Source organism: Pteropus alecto, unplaced genomic scaffold (genome assembly GCF_000325575.1).
Source record: "Pteropus alecto unplaced genomic scaffold, ASM32557v1 scaffold76, whole genome shotgun sequence".
NCBI classification, from domain to species: domain Eukaryota; kingdom Metazoa; phylum Chordata; class Mammalia; order Chiroptera; family Pteropodidae; genus Pteropus; species Pteropus alecto.
The window spans coordinates 4,719,279-4,734,381 of record NW_006443138.1 but is presented as its reverse complement, the minus strand read 5'-3'; the positions used below and the strand labels follow the sequence as shown (position 1 = coordinate 4,734,381).

At 38.1% G+C, this 15,103-nt stretch overlaps 1 protein-coding gene across 1 annotated transcript in view; it reads left to right on the top strand.

Moving 5' to 3' along the window:
- Positions 1–15,103, top strand: part of GRIP1 (glutamate receptor interacting protein 1) — a 145,674-nt gene that overhangs the window by 100,691 nt on the left and 29,880 nt on the right. The window contains 3 exon segments of the mRNA XM_025041074.1: positions 3,658–3,802; positions 6,514–6,653; positions 6,826–7,020. Of these exon segments, the coding sequence (XP_024896842.1) occupies positions 3,658–3,802; positions 6,514–6,653; positions 6,826–7,020 (480 nt within the window).

The window sequence follows — 15,103 nt, the reverse complement described above, 5'->3', positions numbered from 1 at the left end:
GGGAGGCGGGGGCGGGGAGTGAGGGCAAGAATTAAAATAAGATGAGAAACACTAGAAGAATATACAGGAGCTATGGGATCTCATAGGAAAGGCCTCCAGCCCAAGCTGAGAAGCCAGGAAGCCTGAAGGATGAGACATCTGAGCCAAGTTTTAAAGTAAGAGAAAAATTCTCCAAAGGAAAAAAGATGTTTGTGCACAGGGAGTAACAAGTGCAAGATTAAAGATGTTAGAAAGATGTTTTTTTTAAAGAACTGCAGATTATGAAGAAGAATTTAGGAGACTGGATTGGGATGGGAGGGTAGTGTGACCCTCTGGCGACTCAGAGGCTCCAGCTCAGCTCATGCAAAGAAACAGGTTGTACGTTATTCTTAAGGAACTGGGGAGCCAATGAAAAGCATCAAGTAAGAGAGTAAAATATTCAGATTTATGCCTTTAAAATATTCTAGGAAAAAAAGAAAAGGAATTATGTGTTGGCAGCACTGGTGAAAATAAATATGAGGGAGAGAAGCAAAGGCTGGGTCTCTAGCAGGAAAACAAAACAAACATTGGAAGAAATCATTGTAATGAAAAACTGGGTAGAGCTGAGATGAGGTCCTCTTCTAGAGCAAGTGGCAATGGGACACTCTGGGTCCTGGTCTCGAGGGGTCTCATAAGGGTCTGGATGAGACATGTACAGCCTACCACCATTGTCTATGAAAGTAAGGAAGCCAAACTAATTAAATGTCTGTTTGCTCAAGGCATTGACATAGGGTTTTTATTGAATTAAATATTTATTATTAAATATTTATTTTTATAAATATGATAAATGTATTAAATTAAATATTAATAAAATAATATTTTATTAATTTTAATATTATAAAAACGTCAAATATATTAAAAATATGGGAAAATGGTGTAATGAACCATCATGCATGACCTAGCATTAACAGTTATTATAATCAATCTTGCTTCATCTGTACTCCCATCCGAATTTAAAACTTATAAAATATGTAACTAAATATCATCACAGTTTAAAATATTAGCAAGAATTCTTAATATTATTAAATATTCACTCGATGTTTCCATTTGCCTGATTTTAATATATATCTATAGGTAGGTAGGTAGGTAGATAGGTAGGTAGGTAGGTAGATAGATAGATAGATAGATAGATAGATAGATAGATAGATGATAAACAGATTTATTTTTCTAAAATAGTTTACATTAGGATCCAAAAGGATCAACTCATTGCTTTTGGTTGTAACATCTCTTAAAACTCCCCTTTCTCTTTTTTGTTTCTGGCAGTTTATTTGATGAAGAAATCAGAAATAAGCTTCCATTTCTGTCATAATCTAAATACAGCATCACTTTTTTCTCCCCCCACCTCCCCACCCCATTGTGGTCACAAGTATGTGTCCTTCGTTAAGTTGCTGCCATTTTCTTGATTTGCATCTCCATCGCTATTTAAACTCACTGAGTGCCCTAGCAATTGCCTTCTAGTTATAGTGAGGCCTCAGGGACTAATTAAAATGTCTCCACATAAAGTAGCCTAAAACTGACTGTCCTAACCTGTTTACTTCATTGCTGGTGCTATTTTGTCATCTTTCTGATTCAAGGTGCAGAATTGTCCAAAGATAATAGAGGAAACTCAGTCTGGTTGCCTGAAAAATGAGCTAATTAAAACCAGGTTCGCCCAGTGGCTGGGACTGCACCCTGATCAGCTCCCCATGGACCAGTGGTTGTTTTCATCTGTATTGAAATTTCAGCTGAAACTTCTCACAAGTGTCTGGGTTCTGGGCAGCTTCCCACAACACACATAAAGAGCTGATGGCCAAATCGAGAATGCCTGGGGCCCACTGACAAAGTATGCTCCTGCTTGCCCTAAGGGAGAACAATAAAGGGTCAGGGTCTTTCCAGTGGAATACGCACCCACACTGAATGGCCAGCAGAGTGCCCAGTGATAACTGATTTAACTATGCCAGAGTTTTCTAATCAAATGACTCACCGATGCTTTTATCCAGAATATAGTCGGTGGCACAGGCTGCAAAGTATGTGTAACATACTCAATAATGCCGTTTGTATATGTCAAAGCCAGCTCTGAAGGGTGATGATACATCACAGTGTAGAAAAATTTAGACTCCACATTTTGAGTACCTGTATCCTAGTGCTTCTCTCGGCAGTTCCTTAGCAGATCGTCTTCAGCAAGTTGGCCATAGCTTATGTAGAAACCTGGAAGGAGTTTGTGAACCATCAAACAGAGCTTTGAAGTCTTGATGTAGAGGATTCTCAGCTTTCATTATAAATTTGAGTCTAATATTGAAGATTTTTATACCCCAAGATGTTGATTTAGACATTGCAGTGTGTGGTAGCTGGTCTTTAATTCTCTGCATGAAGCAGATTAGGGGTAGAGCATGGAGGAAGTAGAGGCGAGGTGTATAGTCCAGAACTCTCAACCTATGGCCAGAAATGAAGTAAGCGCTGGTGGGAGAAGACGCATCGCTTACTACGTTACTCTGTAAACCTTTCATTTTACATTCATTGTAATTCTGCACTGCACACACAGGTAACCGAATGGTTAATTTGAATTTTTCTTTTCCTCCTGATTTTAGGGTTTCATATCATAAATGAACAGCTGTTCATTGCAGAAATGTGACTGTGTTAGTGCATTGCCATGATACAGTCTGACTGTAAAAGCTGATTGTTTTGTTAAAGTAGCTACTAGACCATTTCTTTGCATTCTTAGGTACAGAAATCGAACAGCTTCTTAACCATTCACAGCTCCCAAGCCCCAAGAATAAAACAAGAAACACTTAAAAACTTTAAGCAAGTCATAAACAAATAAGACCCTCTGAATTCTGAGACTTCATATTTGCAACCCTAACACAGTCCAAAAAACCCACCCATGTTGAAGACATCCCATGACATCTTTCAGACCAATGCTTGAGCAGACCACATTCACAAATGTCTCCCTTCATACTAATGTTAAAGAGTGAAAATTAACATATGACATTTGGCGGCCTGGTATATACTACTGAAACATAGCCTACATGGCTTTTAATCTCAAGATGAGAGATAATCATTCAAACCTCTGTTTTAATATCCATGAATTCGTCAACATGATTCACATTTTAAGACAGTTGGTGGAATGATGTGTAAGGGATTCTAGATTTCCCACCCAACCTCTCTAAACCCCCATTTAACCGTGTGGATGTTAAAGTTTGCTCCAACCTTTAGTAAAATCAACTTTTCAATATTGAAAGTTAGCTTGCTTGCTAAGGCTGAAAATAGGAATTATGTGGCCTGATCCCTTTGTCACTGCACGACTCTCTCCTCCCATATTGCCTCCTCAGCCATGTGTTCATCCCACAGGTATTTATGGCTCACTTACAAAATATTGGGCAAGCCTGTGCGAGGCATGGATACAGTCTAAAGAGCCTGCAGTGCCAACTGGGTGGATCACTCACAGGTTTAAAACATAAGTCATCAGGCAGTGAACGGCCTATCTCCTTAATTAGAATGTAACATCCTGCTAAAGTAATGCTACTTCCCAAAATAATTATTTTGAGATATAATGCTTTGATGATGATGTTTTGCATTTCTTATTTTTTGTCTGAACACATGTGTCTTATTACTTTGCTTTTTCTGAAGTAACCAGTTATGACTCCTTGGCATTTATTGCAGATGAGCAAGAAAGTTCCGGAGCGATTATTTACACCGTGGAGCTTAAGCGCTATGGGGGGCCCCTTGGCATCACGATTTCAGGAACCGAAGAGCCATTTGATCCTATAATCATTTCAAGCCTCACTAAAGGGGGATTAGCTGAAAGGTAAAATTTGAAGGAACTGCTACAATTACCTGTGTCTGATATGGGTTTCCTCTCTCACAGCCACATAAAAACACACTCCCCTCTCATGCTTGGTTATCTGTTGACTTTTTCAAATCTGCACAAAAGATTGATTTTAGAGCTTGAGAACTCCCAGGCAGAGCTCTGACTTGACTTTGAGGGGCCTCTTACAGGCAGTGAAAGGTGTCATGGGCTTAGCGTTGATATTAGTCTCTAGAAATGTATAAACTGACCACGATTGACTGAAGGTAGATTTATATTGTGTCCATTCTGAGAGAGGGAGACTAAAGTTCAGGGAGGTTAAAAGGCTTGTCCAATTCAATTCAGCAAAAATTTACTGAGCCTCTATTACCTGACAGGTGCTGGCCTTAGCTGCCATGTTTTCGGAAGAGGATGACACAGTCTTTGTCTTCAAAGATTTGAGGAAACAAGTGTAGCATCTTAATAATATCTTGTAATTTGGAATGTCCACCTGTTCCTTTGGCAATTTGTTTTCCTTAGCACGCACTCCCAACCTCCCTCCCCACTCTCTCCTAAACTGCATTTCTTTCTGAGACATGTCGTAGGAATATTGAGACCTCATAACTAGATGTATCCTCAAGTAACCTGGCTTAGGAATGCACACGCATCATTCATGCTAACACTTTAAGACAGTGGTTTGCAAAATAGAGACGTTGCATTGCAGATTTTTGGAGCTGCAAGATACCATAGAAATCAGCTCATCTAACATCTTCATCTGTAAAACAAGGGCACTGAACTGCTCAAAGGGGTTAGTTACCCTATTAGAATTTTGTATTCGGATATTAACAGAGACACCTGTGATATGGTTTCTTCAGGCTCCCTCCTGTTCTAAGTATCTCTGTTAGAGAGAAAACAAGAAAAGATTAATGTTTATCTGATTTATCAAGCTACTGGCCAAGTGTTATATGGCTTACAAGATAGATCTTTCATAAACCAGAGATTTGTCATGAAAGAATGAGGTGTTTTTTTTGTTTTTTTTTTCAGGAAAAAAAATTCTTTGAGACTAGATGCATTAGTGGACTTGTTAAGCATCCCCTTATAACCTATATGACCTAGTGTCCTTCTGTCGCCCTGGTTGCTGTGCCCAGCACAGCTGCCTGCTGCCCCAGAAGCAAGCTGCAATCAGAACACTCAGTCATGAGCAGCCCTGTGAGTTGTGCTAATTCCTTCACTCACTGTAGTGAAAGTGAGCAGTACAACAGGAGGCTAGCACATGGACTCTCCACTCTACAGCCTTCAACTCGAGAGGACAGATATGAATTTTTACACCATCCATGAATCCACCTACTACGAGTCTACTCCCACCTAGCATTTTCAAACAAAGATAGACATGCTGAACATCCAAATTATAAATTCTAATCTACTAGCTCAGAATTGGGTGAGGATGGGAAAAGAAGGGGAAAGACCAAAGTTTTATTAATTTATTGATCAACAAATTAATTTTCTTTTTCTACGTTTCGAATAGCATGCAAGGCCCTTTACATATGTCTTCCCATTTAATCTACAGAGCTTCCCTGTGAGATGATTGTAATGATAAGGAAATTGACACCCAGAGAGGTTAGAACAAGGTACCGAGGTCCCACAGCTGGTAGTGGCAGAGTTGCATTCAAACATAGCACTACAGTCATGTGCCACATAATGATGTTTCGGTCAAAGATGGGCCACCTATGCAACAGTGGTCCCATAAGACTATGACAGAGCTAAAAATTTTCTATTACCTAGTGACATTGTAGCCAGTTGTATAAAAATATAGCATATTTATATACAGTACATAATACCTGATAATAATTAATGACTGTTACTGGTTTATGAATTTACTATACTATACATTGTATCATTAGAGTGTACTCTTTCTACTTATATAAATATGTTATAAAATGGTATGCCATGTTACATTGTCAGCAGCCTCATACATCTGGTGTTTACTGAGTCTCTTGATTGCATCGTTTTCTCTTGTACTTAATTTAATCTTGTATTATTTTATACTTCAGCATGCTGTAAAGCCTTATAACCTAGGAGTAATAGGCTATATCATATAGCCTAGGTAGGCGTACTAGTAGACTGTACTATCTAGGTTTGTGTAAGTGTGCTCTATGATGTTTGCAGACAACGAAATCATCTAATGACAAATTTCTCAGAACATATTCCAGTGGTTAAGTGGTGCATGACTATAATTGATTCCCGAGATCAGCCTTTTTCAATCCTTGGAATCACCAGCAAGGGGCTCTGCCACACCAGGGTCTGGCATATGTCCCCATCTCTCTGAGCTTCACTTCCGGTGAGCTGGAGCAATGATTACATTCAGTATTTTCAATTTGTAGAAAGAAGGAAATGCCCCATGCTAAACATCACTAGTCTTATTGCCCAACATTGTTCGTTTCCTTGGGATTTTTAAGAGGGATACCAAATGACTCCGCTTTCTTGGAATTTAAAAAGCGCACAAGTCCATTTTAAATACTAATTAAAACAATTTTTCTAATTTTATTTGAAACTAAAAAGTAATTCACAGCAGATGCAGTTATCTTGTAACATTGCCCAGGAGAAAGCTAGAAGTGACTTCTAGAGACCCTTGCCAAGTCTTTATTATGAATATGTAAAGTCTGTCGGAGAATTTACATTCAGTGGCATGCAGGGATTATTTCTGCTTTTCCTATTACTATTTGGTGTTTCAGAACTGGCGCAATCCACATAGGAGACCGAATCCTCGCCATCAACAGCAGCAGCTTGAAAGGGAAGCCTCTGAGTGAAGCCATCCATTTGCTACAGATGGCAGGAGAGACTGTCACCTTGAAAATTAAGAAACAGACAGATGGTGAGTGGGTCGAGAGCCACAATTAAGGATTTCCAGTGTGTTTCCTTCCCCAAAAGGATGTGCAAATGTCTATGTGTGTATTTCTAGGAAAATGACTCTTTCGCCAGAGAATGTTTGATATTTTTTTATTTAAATTTACTCCGATACTTAAATTCTGTTCCTGTCTTTAAAGCCCAGTCGGCATCAAGTCCCAAGAAATTCCCCATTTCCAGCCACCTGAGCGACCTGGGAGAGACGGAGGAGGACTCCTCTCCAGCTCAGAAGCCAGGCAAACTCGCCGACATGTACCCCTCTACTGTACCCAGTGTAGACAGTGCTGTGGACTCGTGGGATGGCTCTGGAATCGATGCCAGCTATGGGAATCAAGGTATGTCCTAGCCCTAGGGAAGAGAGGATTTGTCATTGTTGAAGCCTGTATTTCTCAAAGATCCACTCTATGATCCCTGAAAAGAATATTTTTATTTCACTTATGTACACGTCAATGTAACCGTATAGAATACATTGACTATAGTGGCCTTGCATTTCCTCCTTTTTAATGCTGATAAGTCATGAACATTTATCAAACACTAGCAGACCCCCATCAGACCTACTGGTATCCAAGTGTTCAATCCAGCATAGATTAATTTAAGGCTAGCCATACAATAAAGTGGTTCACTGAAGACAGGCACCATTGTCTTACCTTTTTAGCAACCTTTCCACTAAGATGGATTGGGGAATGCTAACGATGTGCATAAGAGAATGATTTGTGAGCCCATTTATTCCTGCCTCCTCCTGACTTTTAATAGAAACCTGTAGGGGTTTCCCTGAATACTCATTATTAGAGAGTTGTAATCACATTACATGAAAGTATTTTGGTAGATTTTTCTTCCCAGACATCATCTTCATGTAAGGAAGTATAACCTACATTAAAAGTTAAACCTCATTAACAGAATATAAACACAGAATGTGTTAGACCGAATATAGAGTATAAACTAAAAGTTCTTTAAAAAATCTGTTTCCTTCTCAATGCTACACAGCATCAAAAGAGAAGTATATCAAAAAAATCTCTGTATTTCTTGTTATCTGAACCTTATTTTCTCACTATTACCTTGTATAAATTCTAGTTTCCAAATCTCTTTTGCCCTAGATTTAAGTCAATTAGAGAATAAAATACAGAAACAGTTGGGAGAACACACGTTTGGGTGTGAGGATTGCTTTGCAACTTAGTTGACTACTTTTTGGGAGAGTCTGTGTCCAGTTTGCTCTCTTCCCGATTTCCCCGTCTTTTTTCTCTCAGCTTGCCTTTGCCTGTGTTAAATCCCCTGAAGAGTGGAGAAAAAAGGAGAAATATTTCAAAGCTGTCAAGTCATTACTTGTTAGAGATGATATTGGAGTTTAGTGGAGAAAATATTTTGAACACCCAAAATAGAATTGGAATTTTACTTATGTGACAATTTTTCCAAGTCATAAGACCTTGTGGCAAGTTAGCTATGCCACCAAATAACAAATATTATCATTGCCTGAGAGTTGGTTGGGCCACCAGAGGTCACTGTGGATAAAGAACATAGATCAAATTTTATCAACGTAGTCTCTGATGTTTATTTATTAATGTGCTCGCTTATTTATTGTTTATTAATGTGGAGACTTTTTTTGATATACAGATTTTTGTGAAGATGCTATTAATCTTACTGAAACCTTCCCCATCAGGTGGCATGTGAGAACTTAGCTACTCCATCCCTTTGCACCATAGAATCAGGACCACAATCAGCATACTAAATAGTGAAAAAATGAAGAATCATTTATTATTTAGGAAGCATTTTGAAAATTTGAAGACCTAGATAGGGAATAGTGGTCATAACATTAAATTTGGCATTTATAAGTTAGAAATCTTTATGAGGTTGAAGGGAGATTAAAGTAGAGAAAATGGCAATCAATCGAAGTCTCCCAAGGTGATGAGGAAAGAATACCAGTACCATATATTTGTAAAACACTTCCGTGTCTACAAAGCACTTTCACAAAACTAATCTCAAGTGATCGTCTTAACGAACATGTCTGTCAAAAGGCTGGTTGATCACAGGATTTCCATGTTGAAAGAATTTAGAAGTCAGTTAGTCTGACATCCAGTGCAGCCCTTGATGCCATGTCCAGCCTCACTGCACGCAGTCACGCTGTGTGGGCTGGAGTGCCTGCAGTGACAGGTTGCTCCCTGACTGCTGAGGCAGCTCTCCCATCGCCATGAATGTAGTTCTGGCAGCTCAAAGTCCTCACTCGTATTGAGCAGAAATCCATCTGCCTGAAGCTTCTGCCTGTTAGTGCCAGGTCTGCACCCTCAAGGTCGAACTACTAAAGTCTCTTCCATTTGACAGCCCTTCAGATCCTCAAACAGCTGTCATGTCTCTTTTGAGTCTTTCCTTCTCTAAGCAAAATAGCCCCAGTTGCTTTAACTGTTCTTCGCATAACTTACTTTTGAATATCTTTATCATCCTTGGGGGCCTCTCTTCTGAATATGTTCAAATTTAACTCTGCTTATTATAGTGTATTCATAAAGGAAAGTCATACAAGAGCCTGACAGCCCAGAGCAGTTCAAGCCTGTCACCTTCATCATTGAAGATTGTAGAACCTATCGATGCAGCCTATCTCAACATAATTATTTTGATGGTCACATCCTGTCTGTCATGCATTGTGAGCTTATTGTTTACCAAGATCTCAAAGTCTGGTTTAATTCCTTTACTTGTAATATTGAGTTAAACCAGATTGCTCCAGATTGTGCTTGTGAAGTTGACTTTTTAAAAGCCAGGTGTAGAACCATCCTTTTTTCCTATTAACTATCACGTCGTGAAATGTAGATTCTCTCTCCAACCTGTCCCTCCAGCCTCTCAGCAGATGCACTACCATTTCCCAAGCAGACTTTGCACATTCTCACTGCACCTTTAAGTCTTGAATAGATGCCCCATTCCTATGGGGATATTGCACCTCCTTGAGCCAAGAATTGATGTCTCTGCAGCCACATTTCTTATTGTTCTCTGCTTCTTGTCGAAAAATGTCAAGCTTTCCCCATTTATTCATTCATTCAGCAAATATGTAATGGCTGGCACAATATAAGGCCAGTATACACTGGGCATACCATGTTGGAAAAGAAACATTAAACTTATTCTCATGGAAGAGGTTACCCAGCTGAAGAGCCAGGCAATTAACCTCTGGTGTGAAGTGTTACTTAATCAGTGAAAAGGGGAAATGGATGAAGTGATCAAAGCTGGTAGAGAAAGAAGGCATGTGCTCAAGGAAGTCTCACAACGGGATGACTCTCAATTTTACTGTGTAGCTCTAGGGTGTGAACTTCTAGTCTGCCTCTGGGTCAACTTCTTTCAGTTTCCATTCTCTATATGTATGCCCGTCTGCCTTGTCAAAATCATATGCTTTTGGCCCCCGTATCTTATTTATTCTGCCTTCTAACTCTGAGAAAAAACTTTGATTGCTTTCCTTGGCTTTAGCAAAGGTCAATCAATGTAAGAGGAGACTTACAAATTGGTGGTACTTGGACTCGGTCATTCTCATGGACAGTGAGCATTTTGTGATGTCTGCAATTCTTGACTCTCAATTCAAGTAGCTATGTTTCGTCTTCTCCTATCATAATTTTTAGATATTTCTCTCTTTAGAGCTCATTTTTTCAGCTTTATTGAGGTATAATTGATGAATAAAGTTGTATATATTTAAAGTGTGTAATGTGATGATTTGATATACATACATATTGTGAAATGATTATTGCCATTGAATTAATTGACACATCTGTCACCTCACATAGTTACCATTTATGTGTATGTGTATATGTAAGACGAGATTTGCTTTCTAAGCAAAGGTCAATACAATACAGTATTATTAACTATAGTCGCCATGCTGTACGTTAGATCCCTAGAACTTATTCATCTATGAAAGTTTGTACCTTTAGACCAACATCTCTTTATTTCTCCCATTCCCTAGTCCCTGATAACCACATTATACTCTCTGTTCCTATGAGTTTGACTTTGTTTTTTGGTTCCATATGTAAGTGAGCTCATGTAGTCTTTGTCTTCCTCTCTCTGGCTTATTTCACTTAGTATATTGTCTTCTGGGTTCATCCCTGTTGTTGTAAATGACAGGATTTCCTTATTTATGGCTAAATAATTTTCCATCATATATATGCGTATATGTGTGTGTGTGTGTGTGTGTGTGTACATATATACAGGTATATGTATCACATTTTTATCCATTCACCTGTCATGTGTGTGTGTGTGTGTGTGTGTGTGTATACAGATATATGTATCACATTTTTATCCATTCACCTGTCAATACGTAGGTTGTTTCCATATCTTGGCTATTATAAATAATACTGCAATGGCAATAAAGATATCTCTTGGAGATACCAATTTTCCTTTGGATGGAAACCCAGTAGGGTTGCTGGATCTTTTCTGAGGTCATTTTGATCAATTGTATTCTCTCGAGGAAAAAAAAAATCTATTTTATCCGGGTTTTCAAATGTATTTGTGTATAATTAAGCTCTTATTTGAGTTTTTGTTTTCTAGGTTTCTACAATTATATCCCCAATATTGTTCCTTATTTGCATATTTGTGTTTTTATTCTCTTTTCCCATGATTATATTGGTACTGGTTTATTTTTATTTAGTATTTTTCCCCCAACAAACTGACTTTTGCATTTATTTTTTAGTTCCACTCTGGTTTTTAAAAATAAGATTTTTGCTTTTAATTTAATTAACTTTATTTTGTTGTCCTTCGCTGTCGTTCTGTTTATGACTTGAATTGCATGCATGACTCATTTGTTCCCATGCTTCCTTGTAGTTCTCATAAAGATGATGGTGACTGACAAAAGACACCAACACATAGAGTCCAACTGTCCTTTCACGTAGTTAAGGAACACAACATAGTACATACAGAGAGTAGCACAGAGCAAGAGACTTAGCAGTATTCTTCCCCTTAGGAAGGTTTTTTCCCCTCTGCCATTTCTTTTCTGATTTCTACAAGCTTATATTTCACCTCCTTCTATTGTTTTGCCTTCACCAATTTTCCTTGAGTTCTCATATCTCTGCTTTGAGCTCTTATTTTATAGAGATGATGGTTTCAGTTTGTATTTTTTAAATTTCGAGATGATATATTTGATTATATTTATTATTTGTTCCATGGCAGCCTTTTTCTCGTGAGTAGCCTTCATCTGCTATTGCTTTATTTTTGTTCCTTCTCTCTCTCTCTTTTTTTAATTAACGTGGTATACATTTTCTGCCAGTCCCTTTTAAATTATTGCTTATCTTTGAATGAGATGACATTTTCCTGAATTGGAAGTTTGCAAGAGGTTCTGAGACACAAGAGCCCAAGTTGTGTTCCAGGCTAGCAAAACTTACTCTGTTCACAGCAGCTGTGAACAGCCAGCAGATATTAGCAGTTCCAGGCTACCAACAATGCAGGATTCCTTTCTGTCAGCCTGCCTGCTGTCTGCAGCACATCTGTAGGTGTCATCTTTCAGCTCATCTCCCTAGATTTCCCCTAATGCCAAACTGGGTTCAGGGCACTTCCTGCCTCCAGCCGCTGCAATCTATTCTAGTATTCCAAACAAAGCATTGTTGTTTTGCCTCATGCCATGGCCCCTGCTTTGGAGGACTGGACCCTTTGAAATCTCTGGCTATAGGTGTCTCCTCTTGGCTTCTTACCAGCACCCCCCACTTCGCTTGACTTTCACAGAATTTGGTAACTTTCCTTATGTATAATGGTTTGAAATTCTAGTTTTGCCAAACTTGAAGTTTATGTTCTATTATGTTCCATCCCTTTTTGTTTTGAAGTGTTTTCCGAGAGAAGATAGAACTATTCTGCCATTTTAAAACCACAGACTTATCTAAACACCTTGAATATTTCTTGGCAAGAACAATTACAAATAGTTACACAAACGTAAGACTTGGTTTTCTAATTCTTAATGAAATTGAGTCTTTAGGAAAGAAATTTGACAAAGAATTATCTGGTTTGCTTTTCTAGTCTGAAAGTAGCTTTCAAAAATTGTGGCAGGAGCTACAGTTCCAAAATTGTAGAGTTGAAGATTGAATTCCAAAAAGTCTGATTTCAGACTTTATGAATATGAGCCAACATTGTTTAGTTCACTTTTCTAAATTCATGCTGAATGTGAATTAAGAGCTACAAGTGGAAGATACTAATCTGTACAATATTATAGTACCAGAAAAACCAAATAGTACAATATTAAAATATCAGAATTTTAGAAATATCTGCGGTGTAGTGACCCTAAAAGTAAAAATAATTATACCAAGATTCTATCAACTTTTAGAAATACGTACAGTTGTGAGGACCTATTTTTCATTATGCAAATAAATAAAACTTAACATTGCTCTCAGTGAAAGGAATCTAGAATCTTATACCTTGGTTGTTTTAACGTGGGCTGCTATGACAGAATACCACAGACTGGATGGATTAAACAACAAAAATTCATTTCCTCATTGTTTAGGAAGCTAGAAGTCCAAGATCAAGACGTTGGCAGGTTTGGTTTCTCCTGAGGCCTAAATATCTCTCTTGCCTTCTTGCTGTGTCCTCGCATGGCCTTTTCTCTGTGTGTACACAGCCCTGGTGCCTCGCGTTTGTGTGTATCCACATTTCTTCTTATAAGGACACTGATCAGATTGGACTACGGTCCCACCCTTGTGACCTCATTTAACTTAATTACCTCCTTAAAGGCCCTGTCTCCAAATACGGTCATATTGGAAGTTAGAGCATCAACATATGAATTTAGGAGGAGATCTAATTCAGTCTATAACATACCTAACATTATGATACAAAGTGTAAGATCAGATATTAAAACCTAGATGGGAGGGAAGGAGGGAAGGAAGGAAGGAAAAGCAAGAAAGAAAAGAGAAAGAAAGGAGGAAAGGAGAGAAAAGAAAGGAAGGAGGAGAGAAGAAAAAGGTTTTCAGTTCTAAATAAAAAGAATAACTATTTAGGAAATAAAACTTAATTTAATTTAAAAACTACTTGTCTTTTAATTTGTTTCTTTTATCAATTTTGAATTTAGAATCTAGTTTCCAACGTCAGACCTCCAGTTTAATTTTCTGTGCTTATACCATCATTCAGTAAAAACAAAATCTGAATTTCTGGCAACTGATTTTTCTCGCACCTGGGCTGCCTCATTTATTCCTTTTCTTCTATGGCTTTAAGCTTGATTCCTGGTGTAAAGGGATATTCCTTAGGTCCTATTAACTTCTCAGCTATGGCAACCAGCTTGCCTTTCCCAGAACTTAATTTCCACCATATATTTCCTATTTTAAATCAATAGTATCATCCACCTGCATCAGTTAGGAGTTTAATTCCCCTATATATAAAAGAAAATCCAAATGAGGGTGTTTAAACAAGGTAGAGGGGTATTTTTTCTCCTGCCATAGTAAAGAGCCTGGAGGAGACAGGTGGCCCCATGGTGTCATCAGGCCCCAGGCATCTTCCTCCTTCCTAATAACTTAAGGGCTCTTATGTCTCACTCATCTTCTTATTTTGAGTATCTTACTACTCCACATTATCAATGATCTTGAGAAACTAAATCTAATTTTGCCACTCCCTTTAAGAAAAACTCTATTGATGGTTCTCTCTTGTTAAAAGATAAAATCAGAGGTCCTGAGTTTAAAACGCAGGGTTCTTTGTAATCTCATCATTAATGACTTTATCAGTCTCTTCTAAAACTTCATTGCAATACCTTTTATTCCACACATCTTGAACTTCTCACTGCTCGCTAAACAAGCTTTGGTCCTTGGTAGCAGTAGGTATTTTGATTTATCCATCTTTTCCTTTATCAGTTCTGAAGCAGTTGAAAACTAAAACTTGTAGTAAGCTATGGATTAAAATATCAACATTTTTTTTTTATTTGATTTGGTGGTGGGGGGCGGAGGGGCTAGGAAAGCTAGATTGGCTGTACAGCCAGAATCAAGATCGTTACTTCCCTACCCCCAACCAAAGTCTAGATATTGAGACATAAATGAGAGAGAAGTCAAATCTACAAAGTAAACTGTAATCCAGCATATCAGTTGAATTTGGTATAGCTGACTAGAACTTAAAATCCTAATATTAGTGTTTTAAATCATAAAGAAGTAGGCATCTCAGAGCTGGTATAAAACTCCACAGCATCATAAGGGACCCATGCTCTTAAATATTTATTCTCTATTATGCTTATCTCTTGGCTTCCATCCTTAGGGTTTGGTCCAAGGGCATATCACATGGTCTAAAATAGTTACTGTGGCTCCAGATATTTCATCTACATTCCAGGCAGCAAAAAAGAGGGTTGTAAGGTGCCTTCCAAAAGTTTCATTTACAGACCATTGGCCAGAATTTTTCTTATTTTTTAAATTTATTTATTTAAATTAGTTTCGAGTATACAGTACATTGCTTAGACATCTATATAGTTCATAAAATAGTCCCCTCAATTGCTCCCTCCCTCCCCTG